This window comes from Panthera uncia, assembly GCF_023721935.1.
Source record: "Panthera uncia isolate 11264 chromosome C1 unlocalized genomic scaffold, Puncia_PCG_1.0 HiC_scaffold_3, whole genome shotgun sequence".
NCBI classification, from domain to species: domain Eukaryota; kingdom Metazoa; phylum Chordata; class Mammalia; order Carnivora; family Felidae; genus Panthera; species Panthera uncia.
Window position 1 is genome coordinate 37,988,012 of NW_026057584.1, and position 15,115 is coordinate 38,003,126.

The 15,115-nt window shown below is 39.6% G+C and overlaps 1 protein-coding gene across 8 annotated transcripts in view; it reads left to right on the forward strand.

The window, feature by feature from the left end:
• Positions 1–15,115, forward strand: part of ANKRD44 (ankyrin repeat domain 44) — a 343,412-nt gene that overhangs the window by 206,147 nt on the left and 122,150 nt on the right. For 5 of the 8 annotated variants that reach the window (XM_049615941.1, XM_049615943.1, XM_049615947.1 and 2 more), the window contains 5 exons: positions 7,263–7,345; positions 8,493–8,556; positions 10,566–10,634; positions 12,264–12,404; positions 14,064–14,147. In XM_049615941.1, coding sequence (XP_049471898.1) covers positions 7,263–7,345; positions 8,493–8,556; positions 10,566–10,634; positions 12,264–12,404; positions 14,064–14,147 — 441 coding nt within the window. The remainder of the gene's footprint in view (positions 1–7,262; positions 7,346–8,492; positions 8,557–10,565; positions 10,635–12,263; positions 12,405–14,063; positions 14,148–15,115) is intronic. The other 3 variants (XM_049615942.1, XM_049615944.1, XM_049615948.1) reach the window with 1 other exon arrangement.

A 15,115-nucleotide genomic window follows, 5' to 3' on the forward strand; every position in this document is an offset into this window, starting at 1 on the left:
CACATGAGGGATAAACGGGGCCCACTACTTATTTAAAATTTCCCAAAATACATTTACTCAATAAGCACAAAGTTCATTTCTGGGTAATGATTTTGACTTCACTTTATGCAAACACACACCATGTGGCTAAAGTGCCTTAGAGATGGCATTGTTGTTCAAGTAGCCTTTCCTTCCATTGACTGTGCTGTGTCCTGGGGATGCCACTGAGGCAAACATTGTCCCAGCTTCAAAGAGCCACATCTGCTTTTGTCACAGAATATCTGGGGATAAGAATGCTCCCTGCAGTGGGGGGGCCTGGGTGGCTCAGTTGGTTAAGCATCTGACTCTTGGCTTCAGCTCAGGTCATGATCTCACGGTTCCTAAGTTCGAGCGCTGCATCGGGCTCTGTGCTAACAGTGCAGAGCCTGCTTGAGATTCTCTCTGTCTCCCTCTCTGTCTGCCCCAGCCCCACTTGGGCTGTCTCTGCCTCTCTCAAAAGAAATAAACTTAAAAAAACAACAAAACAAAACCAGAAGGCCTCCTGCAGCAAACTGTGGTTCATTAGGCTGCAATCATGTGTGTTGTGGTGTGTGTGTTTGTGTGTGTGTGTGTGTGTGTGTGTGTGTGTGTGTGTAGTGCATGGGGAGAGAAATCACTTGAGGGGGAATATCAAAATGAGGTGTGAGGTGGGGGTAGTGTTGGAGAAGATTAACTTTGCTAAAGGCCTCCAGAAAATCATTGCATGATCTCTGGGCTCCTTGTAGATCTATGTAGAGTAGCTTATTAAAGAGGAGGAAAGTAGGACTTTGCTTCTATAAATAAGAAAACAAACAAATCGTATTTATGAAAATTAACCTATCCTCACTCACAAACAATATGACCAAATGTATTTTAAAAGATCTCCATATGACAAATGCTATGGTCCTTACTTTCTTATGAATTTATTGGAACCTCATTCTAGGGCCAAATGAATGTTTTTGGTATTCTTTTTCCTTGTCTGAACGTCAAGTCAGAGCACTTCTGCAACTTGACTCAGTGCTCACGCAACTTTATGTGGTGTCAAAGCCCTTTGGTTTTTCTTCTTTAAGTTTTTTAGGTTTGGGGCACTTTTCTCTGGGATTTTAATTTGTCTTCCACCTTACTGATTATGCTCTCACGTGTTTTTCTGCCTCAACCGCAGCAAAATTAGGGGTATTACAGTTACACAGGTAACTGGTTCCAACATCTGTTCATTCACTAAATGATTGTTGAAGGTCTGTGAAGTATAACCCCCTGTGTCCGTTTCTGGGGTTACAGAATTCCCTGCCCTCAAGGAATTTATAATTCCACTGGGGGCAAGAAATAAACAAGCAGTTACAATCATGCATGCAAAGTGTGATGCCAGAATAATCGCTGGGTGCTACTGGATACAGAACATATGTGGGACATGGCAGGGCTGGGGGTGGGGTTTCCGGAAGGAGCAATGGTTACTGAAGATTGCAAGGTGTATAGTGATGAGTTAGGTCATGGGAGTCTGCAGATCTTAAGTGTAGACAAATTGTTTTTATTATAGTGTTACTTGAATATGTATAAACGTAAGACTAGATAGAAACTCCTTAAGCTTTTGACTCTATTTTATCAATAAATCCAAAAAAAAATTACAAAACACATGCAAACAGCACTCAACTTTAACAGGCTTACAGTAGTAGCAAACATTCATGAGTGCTTACTCATGCTAAGTGCCACTCTGAGGAGGAATTACCTTCAATTACCACAACAACTCCATGGAGTAAGTGATATATTATTGCCATCTTATAGGTGAAGTGAATGAGGCACAGAGAGGTTCAGTTACTTGCCCACGGTCACAGAGCTTGTGAGGGGCTGGAAATGAGACTCTGTGCATCTGGATCTGGAGGTGAGGCTCCTCAGCAAGAAGCTTGCTACCTCTCTATGTAGTGGACGATGTGATAGTGCACAATTTGCCAAAATTCAATCACCATTTCCATGGAGTTGTCCTGGTGGCCAAGGTGCTGACTCTTTAGAGGTCAGTACATGCTGTGGGAGTAGAGGTTTTGCAGTGGCTTCAAACGCAATAGAGGGACCGTGGGCTCGTCACACAACACAAAGGCCAACTACTGCCAAATTCGGTACATATAGAAGGCTCAGCATACTGCATTATCACTGGCCCTTCCCAGGTCCAGACATCATTTGTCTATTAAGTCCACCTTTCTTCTGTTCTTATTGGCCCCTGCCAATCACAGTAGTTCCACATGGCAGCACTGTGACCCTGAATACAGACTTGGGCGCTGACATCTGGCGGAGGTCTGTGGTAAGAAGGTGGTTGTTGAGGGAAGCCAAAATATGCTTTTATACCACTTGCTTTAGGTTATCATCAAAAGGAAAAGAGAGTTTAACAATTCCCACGGAGAACTCTTGAAAGCCCAAAGGTATTTCCAGTGGCCTCCAGAGATGCACTAACTGGTTTGAGAAAGGCTACAAGGAGCCAGGCAGAAGGATGAATTTCAAGAGGGGACCTGCATGTACCAAACAAAGCCTGGGCAGGAATGAGCCTTGGTTCCTCCAGGACAAAGGGATAGAAGTCCACTGAGATTCTAGAATACTGGCTGGTTAAGCAACACCTTGACCCCGAAGGGACCTTGTAAGCCACATTAGAGTGTTTGGTCTTGATTCAAAAGAAACCGCTAAAAGTGTCAGTAGGTTGCAAACAGCAAGAACCAGGCCTCACTGTTGCGAGTTATACCCAAATGCCTATAGCTTAGGGGTGCGTGATAATACTTGGAATGACATAGATAAAATTAATAGGAAACTGATTTTTTGATTTGGGTTGATCAGCTGAGTAAGAATCATAAAATCATTTGAGGATCAAAAACCATCACATGTTTTTATCTCACCTGCTCAGTGGGCAAAACTAAATCAATCCACCTTCCCTAGGGGACTTGTGAGATAATTATCATAAAGAATTTTGAAATGTAGGAAGATAGCAGAAATGCTAGCAGATCACAAGTTATTCTTGGCTTTTATTTATTTTTTTTTAATTTTTTTTTAACGTTTATTAATTTTTGAGACAGAGACAGAGCATGAACAGGCGAGGGGCAGAGAGAGAGGGAGACACAGAATCTGAAACAGGCTCCAGGCTCTGAGCTGTCAGCACAGAGCCTGATGCGGGGCTTGAACTCACGGACCGTGAGATCATGACCTGAGCCGAAGTCGGACGCTCAACCGACCAAGCCACCCAGGCACCCCTATTCTTGGCTTTTAAAGAATTACAAACAGAAAGAAAGAAAGGAAGGAAGGAAGGAAGGAAGAAAGAAAGAAAGAAAGAAAGAATCACAAACCTGATTTTAAGAAAGAAAGAAAGAATCACAAACCTGATTTTAAGGAATCATTGCCTGATTACAACTTTAAAACTCATAGACTGCCACTTTTCCAACTAAGCTAATAATAATTTCAAGGGCAATAATACAATACTTGTATGGTAAAGGCTTATCGTGGCCAGACCCCTTATTTAGCACTTGGTGTACATTATTAATTAGCCCTTACAATTGTTCTGTGAGATTGACACTATTATTATATTTATTTTCTGGATGAAGGAATCTTATTTATTTTCTGGATGAGGAAACCATTGTGTACTTCCCAAAGATCCAATAGCTAGCGAGTGTCAAAACTAGGACTCAAACCCAAGGTTTCTGATCCCATCACCTTAACCGCAGTGGTTTTTTTAGCATACAGCCAAAGGGAAAGTTCTAGAAAGCACTGGAGGTGGGAAGTGACCGCCGTAGCTCTCTGATGCCAAGGGAAAAGTTTAAAAGAACTTTTATTCTAATCCTGCACAAACCCTCTCCTTACTTCTGATAGGTCCCTACAGTTTATGCTGACCTTATTTGTTCTAAAGTAACTGGGTAGGAGACATAGGTAACAGCTAAATTAGAAATAGCTAATACAGGGGTACCTGGGTGGCTCAGTTGGTTAAGTATCCGATTTCAGCTCAAAGCACGATCTCACAGTTCACAAGTTCGAGCCCCGCATTGGGCTTTGTGCTGACAGCTCAGAGCCTGCTGGTTGCTTTGGGTTCTTTGTCTCCTCTCTCTCTCTCTGTCCCTACCCCTGCTCTCTCTCTGTCCCTCCCCTGCTCTCTCTCTCTCTCAAAAATAAATAAAAACATGAAAAAAAAGAAAAGAAATAGCTAATACAAATGTATCTCATTAATTTTATGACTGGTCAAATAAATGTAGCATTTTAGGTAGAATTGGTCTCCTCTCTCCTGCAATTTATGCATTGTTAAGTTTACGGTTACCTGACATCTTTATTTCTTGATCTTCTTCGATGTATACCTGATGAAGTAAGATGATGCTTCTTATTTGACTAAGGCAGCCAAACCCTAATTTTCCTGCCAAAGGTTTTATGGCCTTTCCTTATAAGTAGTCTTACTTTATAACAGTAAAGGAATAATTTTATTTTGAAATGCATGAATCATTTCTAAAGTGATTCAGAGATTCTGAATTTAATTTTTATTCTCTTTCCAATCTTGGCCTAATATTTGCCAATAATACTTGAGTCTAAATTAATATGTTTTCAAAACTTAATTGAGGTAGTGATTTTTTATTAACTATGGAATAAAAAACATATACCAAATAGAATTTTTGCTAGATCTTTTAGAATGGTTCTACCTCCTTTATCTTCTCAAGTTTACAAGTAGCAGGAAAAAAAGAATTAGCTAATGTAGAGTATGATGAATTATCTGAAAACGATGAAGTGTATGGAATATGTTACAATACTATTGCTGTTATACTATCATTTACACTTTTTATGTTTTTCCTAATTGGTTTCTTATAGATATTGATGCTATTTTCTCCAGTTCATTTGCTTGTATTATTGTATATAAAGATATATACTTTTTGTATCCTTAAAAATATATATTTTATTGCATATATACATATGTGTGTGCATATGTATGTATATATATGTGTTTAATATATAAAATTTTCATATATTTATATTTTACATATATTTGTACACACGTTTATATATTTTTATTAAAATTATTTTTTACTTTTTATTTATTTTTGAGAGAGAGAGAGACAGACTGTGAGCAGGGGAGGGACAGAGAGAGAGGGAGGCACAGAATCTGAAGCAGGCTCCAGGCTCTGAGCTGTCAGCATAGAGCCCGACATGGGGCTTGAACTCACGAACTGTGAGATCATGACCTGAGCAGAAGTCAGATGCTTAACCAACTGAGCCACCCAGGTGCCTCTTAAAATTATTTTTAACGATTGAGGAAAGGATCAAAGAAATCTTGAGAGATCCAATCTAATTTCAGGCACATTCTTTCAGGAACTTGAAACCATCCTAGAAAATATTGTTGTTCTCTTGAAAATATCCAGAGATATTCATATAATCATATATTTTTGCCTTACTTGCCCTAAACAAACAAAAATGGTTAGGTAAAGTCTCGTTGGCTTAAAATTCCATTTAGTAAGGTGTTTTTAAAGCATGTTAGACATTTTACAAAATTACTATGTTTCACTGGAATCAAGAGGGAACAATTTAAACAGCAGCATAGATAGAAAGGCTTCTCTCCCATCCCCCAACTCACTCTTCCTTTCCATGAGCATCAAGGTTGTCACTGGTGCAATTGCTTTTCAGAATTTTTTTTGTAAATGATGAGAGAGGCAATTACAAGCAGTTCTCCTCCACATGACACTGCCCAGAAGACAAGCAAATTGCATCTCTTGATGGATGCCAGCTATTATATACACTGGGTTGGAAATCTCCATATAGGGAAAGAGAAACGAACAGAGGAAGACTGAACAAAAACACCGATACGCAGAGAGAAGTTTTGACGGAAAGAGAGAGGTGGTTAATTGCTGGCAGACTCAGATTTGGCAAAACACTGCATACCATGAAATATCTGTGAATATGTAGATACTTTCACACATTCACACACATCATAATAGCTTTTAGGAGAGCAAATAAAATTCATGTATCTGAAACCTAACAAATTCAAACTGTATGTGGTTTTTAATGCAGTGTAGAATCTGAAAACAGCAACTTTATGGCAGAGAAGAAACTTAGGTCATTAATACTGCAGGTGTAAGTATATATACTAGTGTTATGCAGAGGATTTACAAAATCTGAAATACAGTGTTTGAATATAACAAGATGCTCTGAGAAATGAACACTAACATTATAAATGCTTATAAGTACACAGGAAACTCCTGATGATGCTGTTTGTCAGGAACTACAGTTCCGCACACGGCTTTGGGTCCTTGTTCGAGGAGAGGTGATGGGCAAGAGGAGGATTTGATTCTGAAAGCAAAAAGCACTGCCATCAGAAGGCTGCCGATCCCTTAAGGGATCATCCTGGGGACTGTTTTATGGTGGGGTATCAGTCCAAAAAGTCCTTTTCTAGATTCTTTCTGTAATACTGTTAGGGAAAATATGCTAGATTGATGAAATGTATGCAAGATAATGTTTACTGCTTCAGCACATTTTCATGACTCGTGTCCTGATGTGGGTTAATGTGCAATATAAAAGTTTATTAGGAAGATGACATTGCACCTGCAAAAGGTAAACATTAGTTTTTATTCTCATCCAAAGTTTTATTTTCAATAATACAGTCATTATTAATTCTTAGCAAAGTGCTTAGCACATAATGAGTCAATAGTATTTATTCATCAATTCAAGGAATAAAACAGGTTGCTGAGTAAAACAGGTTGCTGACATAAAATTGCTAAGCTGAAAAAAAAGGTAAATTAATTGTCAGTGTAGAGTCACCATTTATAGGGAATATTCTCTTGAAGATATACATTCCTCGGGGCACCTGCGTGGCTCAGTAGATCATGATCTCACAGTTCGTGAGATCTACTCACGGTTCAAGCTCTGCTTTGGGCTCTGTGCTGACAGCTCAGAGCCTGGAGCTGCTTCAGATTCTGTGTCTCCCTCTCTCTGTCTCTGCCTCTCCACCCCTCATGCTCTGTCTCTCTTGCTCTCAAAAATAAATAAACATTAAAAAAATTTTTTTAGTTAAAAAGAAAAGAAGTTATACATTCCGTGTTGTTAGGGATTTTTAATTCTGTTCTGGGTTTAGGATTTTATTTTTTTAAGAAAATGATTCCACAATTCCTGTCTGAGTGAAAGAATTATAAAATTATTTCAGGCAAGAGTCCCTAAGCGAGGTGTTGTGGATTTCATTTTCATCAGAGAACTTCTAGAAAGGTTGTTGTTCTTCTGCATGTATCTTGAGATCTGTTACCATTGAGCTGCTCCGTTCTTTTCCTCCTCAGGTGTGGAATCCATAGCATGTTCCCCTTACATTTAGCTGCCCTAAATGCTCACTCTGACTGCTGCAGAAAGCTGCTATCATCGGGTAAGTAACCCCATTACCACAGATGAGGCTTAATGTGTCCTGTAAATGAGCCAGACGGCTCTAGGTGTCTGATTAGAGTAAGTGGCTGCCTGCACTTCATGATATTCCTGACCTGGTCTGGGGACAGCTCCCAGCAGTACTTGGTGTTGTTACTGTTTGAGTGTCCGTATTCCTGCCCCAGAATGAGAGCCTTGTCTGTTTTTCAAGTTAAAGCTTGGGTGATCCAGAGTGAGAGGCAGGAAGGGATGGCCGTAGCTTACCGGAAGTTTGTTGTAATCAGAAAAAACACCTTCGAGGCTGAAAATGGCGGATTTAACAGTTAATCTTTTCAACAAAGGATAAAGGGCAATTCCCCACATTTTGACAGTAGAAATGTCATGTTACCTCCCCATTCTGTGGCCTCTGAAAAATCACTACAGTTCGATCCCCCTCCACCTATGTTTAATTTTTTTTTTTTTTTAAATATGGGACTGTTTAGAACCAAGAAATTCCTTCTGGTTTGGAGCTTTGCTAATCTTTCTTATCACTGCTTCTGCCAACCTCCATGTATTAAGAAGTTCCTGGCTTTCAAAGGTGATAGAGGTCTGCAAGGCAAAGATTGTTTATGAATTAATTCAACAGACATCCCAGAGGCATTTTTTTCCTTTTAAGTGCTTTACCTATGGTTGATTCTGCTTTCACTGCTTTTGGCATGTTTAAAAATAATCCCTGCATGAAAGCATGTTTCCCAGATCTTAAACCAACTAGAAGCTAATAATACACATAAGAAAATATCTACTCCAGCATGTTAAGATTACTCCTTTGCTGTCCATGTTTTCTCCATGTGTTCTGTCTGCCTGTCTATTGCCCTACTTATCTCAAATTGGTTTCATAAATTTCTACCCTGGGATTGAAATATGGGGCTGTGGTTCACCCAGGGCTGAATGTGAAAATAAATTCTTCTAGACTTCACGGTTCTTCCTATAAAATTGCCAAGCTTGAGCAGTTACCATTCGTTTCCATGACAACCTCTTTCTGACTACAATTGCTTGCATTCTGGTTTTTCTACTAACTGATTTTTCTGTCTCTGCAATGTTTCTTGTGGTTTAACTAGGACAAAAGTATAGCATAGTATCCTTGTTTAGTAATGAGCACGTGCTGTCTGCAGGCTTTGAAATAGACACCCCAGATAAATTTGGAAGAACGTGCCTTCATGCTGCCGCTGCAGGAGGGTGAGTAGTTAGCAATTTCAGTTGTTATTTCATGACTTAACTCCTCTAATTTATCTTCATTGACTCAAGTTGTCTGTGAATCAAAGTCAATTTCTGTAGTAAGATGGGTAAAGAATCATTTCTACCAACACCAAATATCACTATCACTATTCCACTTGCAGATTAATTGTACGTTTGTTCTTCCAAAGAAAAATTGTTGGCCCATCTCATATAGAAAATCATTTTTCTTGTGTTTTCTCTTCTCTTCCTTTTCCTTATTTTTTTTAAATTGTAGGTCTTCAAGCCTTATAGAATGTGTATCTAGCTGATACGCTACCAAAAGAAAATAATTTGAGATTTGTTCCTAAGTTTTTCTTCTTTTGTTGTTGCTAGTAGATGGATGATGCGCAAGGGAATCCAAGATTGAATTAGTTCATGTTTATTTGCAGATATTTTTGTCCTTATTTCAAAGCTGATTTTTAAGTACTTAAATGGTTAAATGTGAACAAAGGTCAAGAAAACCCAAAGGATAGGCAAGAAATGATTTAATCCTTGCCTTTTTTTTTTTTTAAGTTGTAGAAAGCATGTTTTAATCAGGTACTCTTCTTCATATCAGTGGTGAAATTAAGCCTCTGATCAATATGTTATTGATATATGACCATATATTGACCAAACATGGCCTCTCTCAGATGACCTTGTTTGGGTAAGGTGTTAGTTCTTAATCAAGTTTCTAGTCCTTAAGGAGAAGCAATACCTCTCCATTTGTCATCTGTACATTATCAAAGGCATTACCTCTTTATCAGAGGTGGGTTGACTGTGAAACCTCAGGGCCTTTATTTGCATGGGTCCCTTCCAAAATCTTGTATTTAGTTTTATATTCATAGTTATGTATTATTTTTTAAATGAATCTCCCTCTACCCAACCCTCCCCAAATGAGTCTCATGAGCCACACAACTAGATCTGCCTCTGCCCTTGATCCTTTGGGTTCATTCAGTAAGAGACAGGTGCCTATCAATGGGCACGCTACACAGACACATAATGGTCTCAGAAAGTTCTTATATTTTATGACAGAAACAGCTAGTTCTGTGAGAGAGGTGACTACAAAGGGTGGATGGGGGGGGACCCTGCTCAGGTTCATCATTAATGAGATCATTTTTCATATTTAAATGATAATAAAATAGTAAATCTGAGACTACTTCTCAGCATTCCAAGTTTAAAACAATAATGGATGATTGTCTCTTTTTATGCCGACATTTGAAAAAAATATCAGACCTACACGGAAAGTGGAAACACACCATTCTGGATACATATCTGAAATTCCTAGTAGAATTAATATTTAGCTACATGCCCTTCAATAGGAAAATTCACTTCAGTGGGTCCTTTTTTCTTTACTAAATATGATTTATTGCTTCTGCAAATGACAAAGAAGCTTTGGAAGATCACTATGCTCCATTACATCACTTTTGGCCTTTTATTTTTTGCACATTTATTTACCTATATTACAAAGGCAGGGAAATGCAGCTGTTTTATTTTCCATTATGGAGAGTCTGGGTTGAAAACGGTTATCACAGTGAATTCATTCTGCTGTGATAAAAGGTAATGCTTCTCCATTCTGGCTCATTTTAAAGGTGGCTAGTTTAAAGGTGATGCAAAATCATCATATGTTTAAGGGGTTATTTCCCAAACCCTTGATGCTTTTGAAAGAGAATTTCAGGATAAATGATGAAACCATCACTTAAAGGTTTAATCATGTAATAACCATGTAAAAATAATTAAATACCTTGGTCATGGAATTGAAAATGTTCCATCAGGCTCTTTAATGCATTGATTTATGGAAAAAGGAATTCCAGGAACTTTAGATCCTTGCAATATTACCTTCCTCATATGTTCACGTTGTTTTTGTGTTAGCAGAATTTAAAGCTGGAACTATCATTCCATCTTGGCCCACACTTCACCAAAAACAGCTCTTTCTGAAGGTAGCCCAGCAATTGACGTCTGCCATCTTAATAATGTTTTCCCTGTCTTTCTAGTAACGTGGAATGTATAAAACTCTTGCAGAGCAGCGGAGCAGATTTCCATAAAAAGGACAAGTGTGGGAGGTATGTAAACAGGGAACTCTGCTTCAAGTGCCTAAGTAAAAGGAGTGGGGAGCAATCCATCTGGAAATCATTTTATACTGAAATGGTAAACAGGGAAGCTAGCTGGGGAGATTCTGTCCTCAGAAGGAAATCCCTTTTTGTAGTGAAACACAACAAAGCAGGCACAAGCCCCAAGGAAGGCATCTCCTCTCACAGCTCTGTTTAGAAATGTCAGTGTGTCTTCTTCCAGTTTTTTTTTTTTTCCATGCATCTCTCTACCCCTCCTCTCCACATGCACCCTGGCTCTTGGAGATGCTACAGATGTCTTCTCTTACCAACCTACCTATGGTACTCCTACCCACCCTTCCAGACTTAGGTTAAGTAACACCTCCTTCCCCTTCCCCTGGCACCCTCCATACTTCACAACTGAAGCACATATCACACTGTTCTAGTGGACTCTCTGTTTTGCCTCTCCTCTTACCTGTCCATGGCTCTCCTGAGGAACAGGACTGGATCTTGTAAAATACTTATAATTTACTTTTGAGGGGATGAAAGAGGAGAAAGTCAACTAGTAAAAGAGCCTATACATTGACTTTAAAATATAAAAGAGTGGTACTTGAAAATTAATCAATAGTTCTTGAAGTAAAGTTATTCACTTTGATATAAAGTAATTAATTTGATTATTATACCCTAAATATTGGCTAGGCACACCAGATAAACTGTTAAATAATTGGGGACTAAAAATAAGTAATATAAAATAAATTGCTTCATGTTTCTGCAATGCCTTACTCTTTATAAGGTGCATGTGTTTCTTATATATTACCCATTTGGTTTTTCATGGTCTCTCTATGAGATATATGGGGATGCTTATTATCCTTTTCTAATAGATGAATAAAAGTGGCTTGGAGAAACTAAATGAGTTATACATTTAATAAATTTACATGTGCATGTGAAATTCTAGGAATTTTAGACTTAGAATAGATGTTAGGGAACAGCTGCTCACAGGTCCTTATTGAAGCAAGGGTGAGCAAGCCCAGGCCCAGAGAGGGGATGTGGTTTGGTATAGCTCATGGGCATTGTTCTTCCCATTAACCTACATCCCTACCCCCACGGGACTTGTAGTAATGGGTGCATCCAGGGGAGAGACAGATACTTTATAAAGGTAGTTTGGGCCCAGCTTGGGGAGGTCTTCCATTCCAGACTAAGGAATCAAGGCTTTGCTCAGTGGAGAGGACCGATGGCTTTAGAACAGGATGTCGTATGTGGGTATTGGACCTTAGAAAATCCAGTTCTTCATTCATACCAATTAGAAATAGATAGAAATTTGATTAGAGCTAAGGAGGCCAATAGGGATGGTATTGCAATAGTCTGAAAGAGCAGTAATGTAGATCGGAACCAGGATAGGCACTAGGAATGGAAAGAAAGGGTAGATCCTCAGGTAGGTGGCCGTGTCTGAAGCCACTGTCTTTGTATCCTCAGCTCCAATGTATAAATTCAAATGAAGGCATGTCCCTTGGCATCCACACTCTGAGAGCTGAAGAGCTTTCCCCACTCCCAGGAATAAGGCTGTCAGTGCTAATGCTGATGATGGGTGGGGGGAGGTCTGTTTTTCAGACTGAATGAAGTAAGAAATTGCTCTTTGTTTTTCAGGACGCCTTTGCACTATGCAGCTGCAAATTGTCATTTCCATTGTATTGAGACATTAGTGACCACAGGGGCCAACGTCAATGAAACAGATGACTGGGGACGGACAGCTTTGCACTATGCTGCTGCATCAGACATGGATAGAAAGTAAAAACAGCCTTGCTCAAATTTACTTTGGGGGTATGGCTACAGGGGGAGGGTTTACTCAGTTTTCTTCATACTGCCTCATGGAAACTGTGAGTGAAGAATCTCCCTCATCCAGGGCCAGAGGAGTTGGAATTGCCTCATCCCTAACCCCAGTTTTCCCATTCTGCTCTCTTTATGTTTGATTATTACGTGTCACTGCCCAATTATTTCTCTTCTCTCGTCTTTGGGTTGAATGCCAAGTGGAGCTGTCAAGCCCATGTTTTCAGTTCATTCGAGATCAGCTGTGATTTATTTTGTCATATACTGCAGTTGCCATCATCACCACTTAAATGCTTCATTGGCTCTCAAACTTACATTCGCTAATAAATACGTCACATGTCGAAAATATCCATCCATGTATAATCCCAATAGCCTTCAAATCCAGCGTTGGTATGTGTAAAATTGGCACTCTTTCCAAACCTGGGCAAGAATGCTCTATCAGGAGCTGGAGAGAGGAAGCTGGATGCCCTGGACATGTTTGGATTCTAGGTGTCCAGGGATGAAAAGCAGAAGTGAACCAGGTCAGGTGGAAATGGTGTGAGAGGTGCCCACAGCTTATGAGATTGTTCTTAAAGACTTGAGGACCAGGGCCTCCTTCAGAGGAATGCTTTTGGTGACCCTGTTTGGAGAACTATTGACTTACTTGCCACTCTGTGTTACGGAATTGATTCTGGGTCAGTGCTAAATTCTATTCGTATACAGCAGTGGCTTTTAAATATTTTACACAGTGACCCATGGTAACAAATACATTTGATGTCATGACCCAGTATATGTACTCAAATATATAGGTTTTAAATACCTGTATGTCTATATAGATGTGTGTGTGTGTGTAAAAAGGAGGCAGAATTTCATAAAACCATATTTACTTTTACTATGTGTGATCATTCTGATATTTTCTCTTTTATCTTGTTAAAAAAAAACCCTAATTACTGCAGTCTACTAAATTAATTTCATAATTCCATAATGGATTATAATCCATATTTCCAGTTTGGGAAACACTATTTTTCTTTTTATGTTTACATAATATTGGCAAATCTGATGTCCCTACACTCTGGATCCCGTAGACCCATAGGTTATTAATTCAACAAACATTTATTGAGACCTTACTACATAGCAGGCTCTATGCTGCTCACTTAGAAAAGAATGTGGGAGCAAGTACACTTCAATGTTAAAGCTGAGAAAGGAATCCTATGTGATGAAGAATTTCTCTGTCAGTTGAAGAATGACTAGAACCCCATTCCTGGATAAGTGAGATGCTGAACTGACAAGGAGGCAACAAGGAATGTGGTAGGAGTCAGGGAGGTCTAAGCTAAATTGCCTCCTATTTACTTGGGGAGTTTAGGATATTTATAGAGGGGAGGACGACTTGATTGTTGTCTTCCTTACTGAAACCAGGGTGGAAATTCTAGGAAAGTCATGTTCTCAGTTGGGTTTCTTGGGAGAGAATAGATTTACTGGATGGCCTTTAAGAGAACCACGTAGATCCTCAATGAAAATCAGGAGTGCTTATTTCTTTTGGGTTGGGGGAAAAGTTGTTGAGATAGAAGTTATACCAAAATCACTAGCAGCTTTGCCATTAAAACAAATAATTGTAATTTTTTTTCTTTCCCTTATGTTGAGAAGTAAGACTATCTTAGGAAATGCCCATGAAAATTCAGAAGAACTTGAAAGAGCCAGAGAGCTGAAGGAAAAGGAAGCCGCATTGTAAGTTTCTTTTCAGCTTAAAGCACAAGTTGTAATTACTGATGCTTGTCTGCTTTTCTGGGTTGTCACGTAGGGCAGCCCTTGCTATTCTAGGGTTTGATTTGGGATATTGTGGAAGCGATATGGGCTTGCCTTTAGTGAAGAGGAAATGGTTCTTTTAATATATCCCTTAATTATGCTATTTTTACACAAGGAACTCTTCTTAAAATTGAACCCTTTGCCAAGACCATCACTGTGATTGGTCAGCAGTTTTTAGGAACAGGTGTCTTAAATATCATTTTTGACTGCCATGCATCATATGCCTCAGGGGACACATTAAGCCTCCTCTCAGGCCATCAGCTCTCCTTTAATGACCTGGGGGTAACTATTTACCAGGTCCTATAAATAAATGTTTTGAAATTTCAGCGTGCAATACTGTGGTTGTGTTCTCCCTCCCCTCCCCAACCCACAAACATCAGCTCACAAACAGTCCTTCACTCTTTCCCACAACTTCTCCTGCCCCACCTCATCCCACCTCTCTCTCTGGCTTCTGGCAGAGACTTAGCTAGTACTGTGACAAGGGCCAGAGTCCCTGCCATCATCCAGGGGGGTTGATGCACAGGAAGCTGTAATGCCTCATCCTCTGAGAGTCCTTGTGCAACAAAGCAGAGTGTGAAGGTTGTGCTCTGCTCAGTGCAGTAGCCAGCGTGTCGCTGGTGTTCAGTGACTGTTAAACAAATGAACAAAGGAATGATTACTGCCCACACTTTGTGTCCCGCCTCCTTGAAACTAGTGGATACAGTTCTCTTAAGAGTCTGCACCCACACAGTTCCTAACTTGTTTATTCTCTTCTCCAGTTGTCAGAAGAACCAATTTCTTTGTGACCTGAAGGCTTGTGTCCCCTCTAGGGTCTTCCCACTGTCCACTGGGCTGTCCTCCCAGGTCCAGACCATTGTGGAAGAGAAGTTAGAAAGTGTGGCCCTGATACA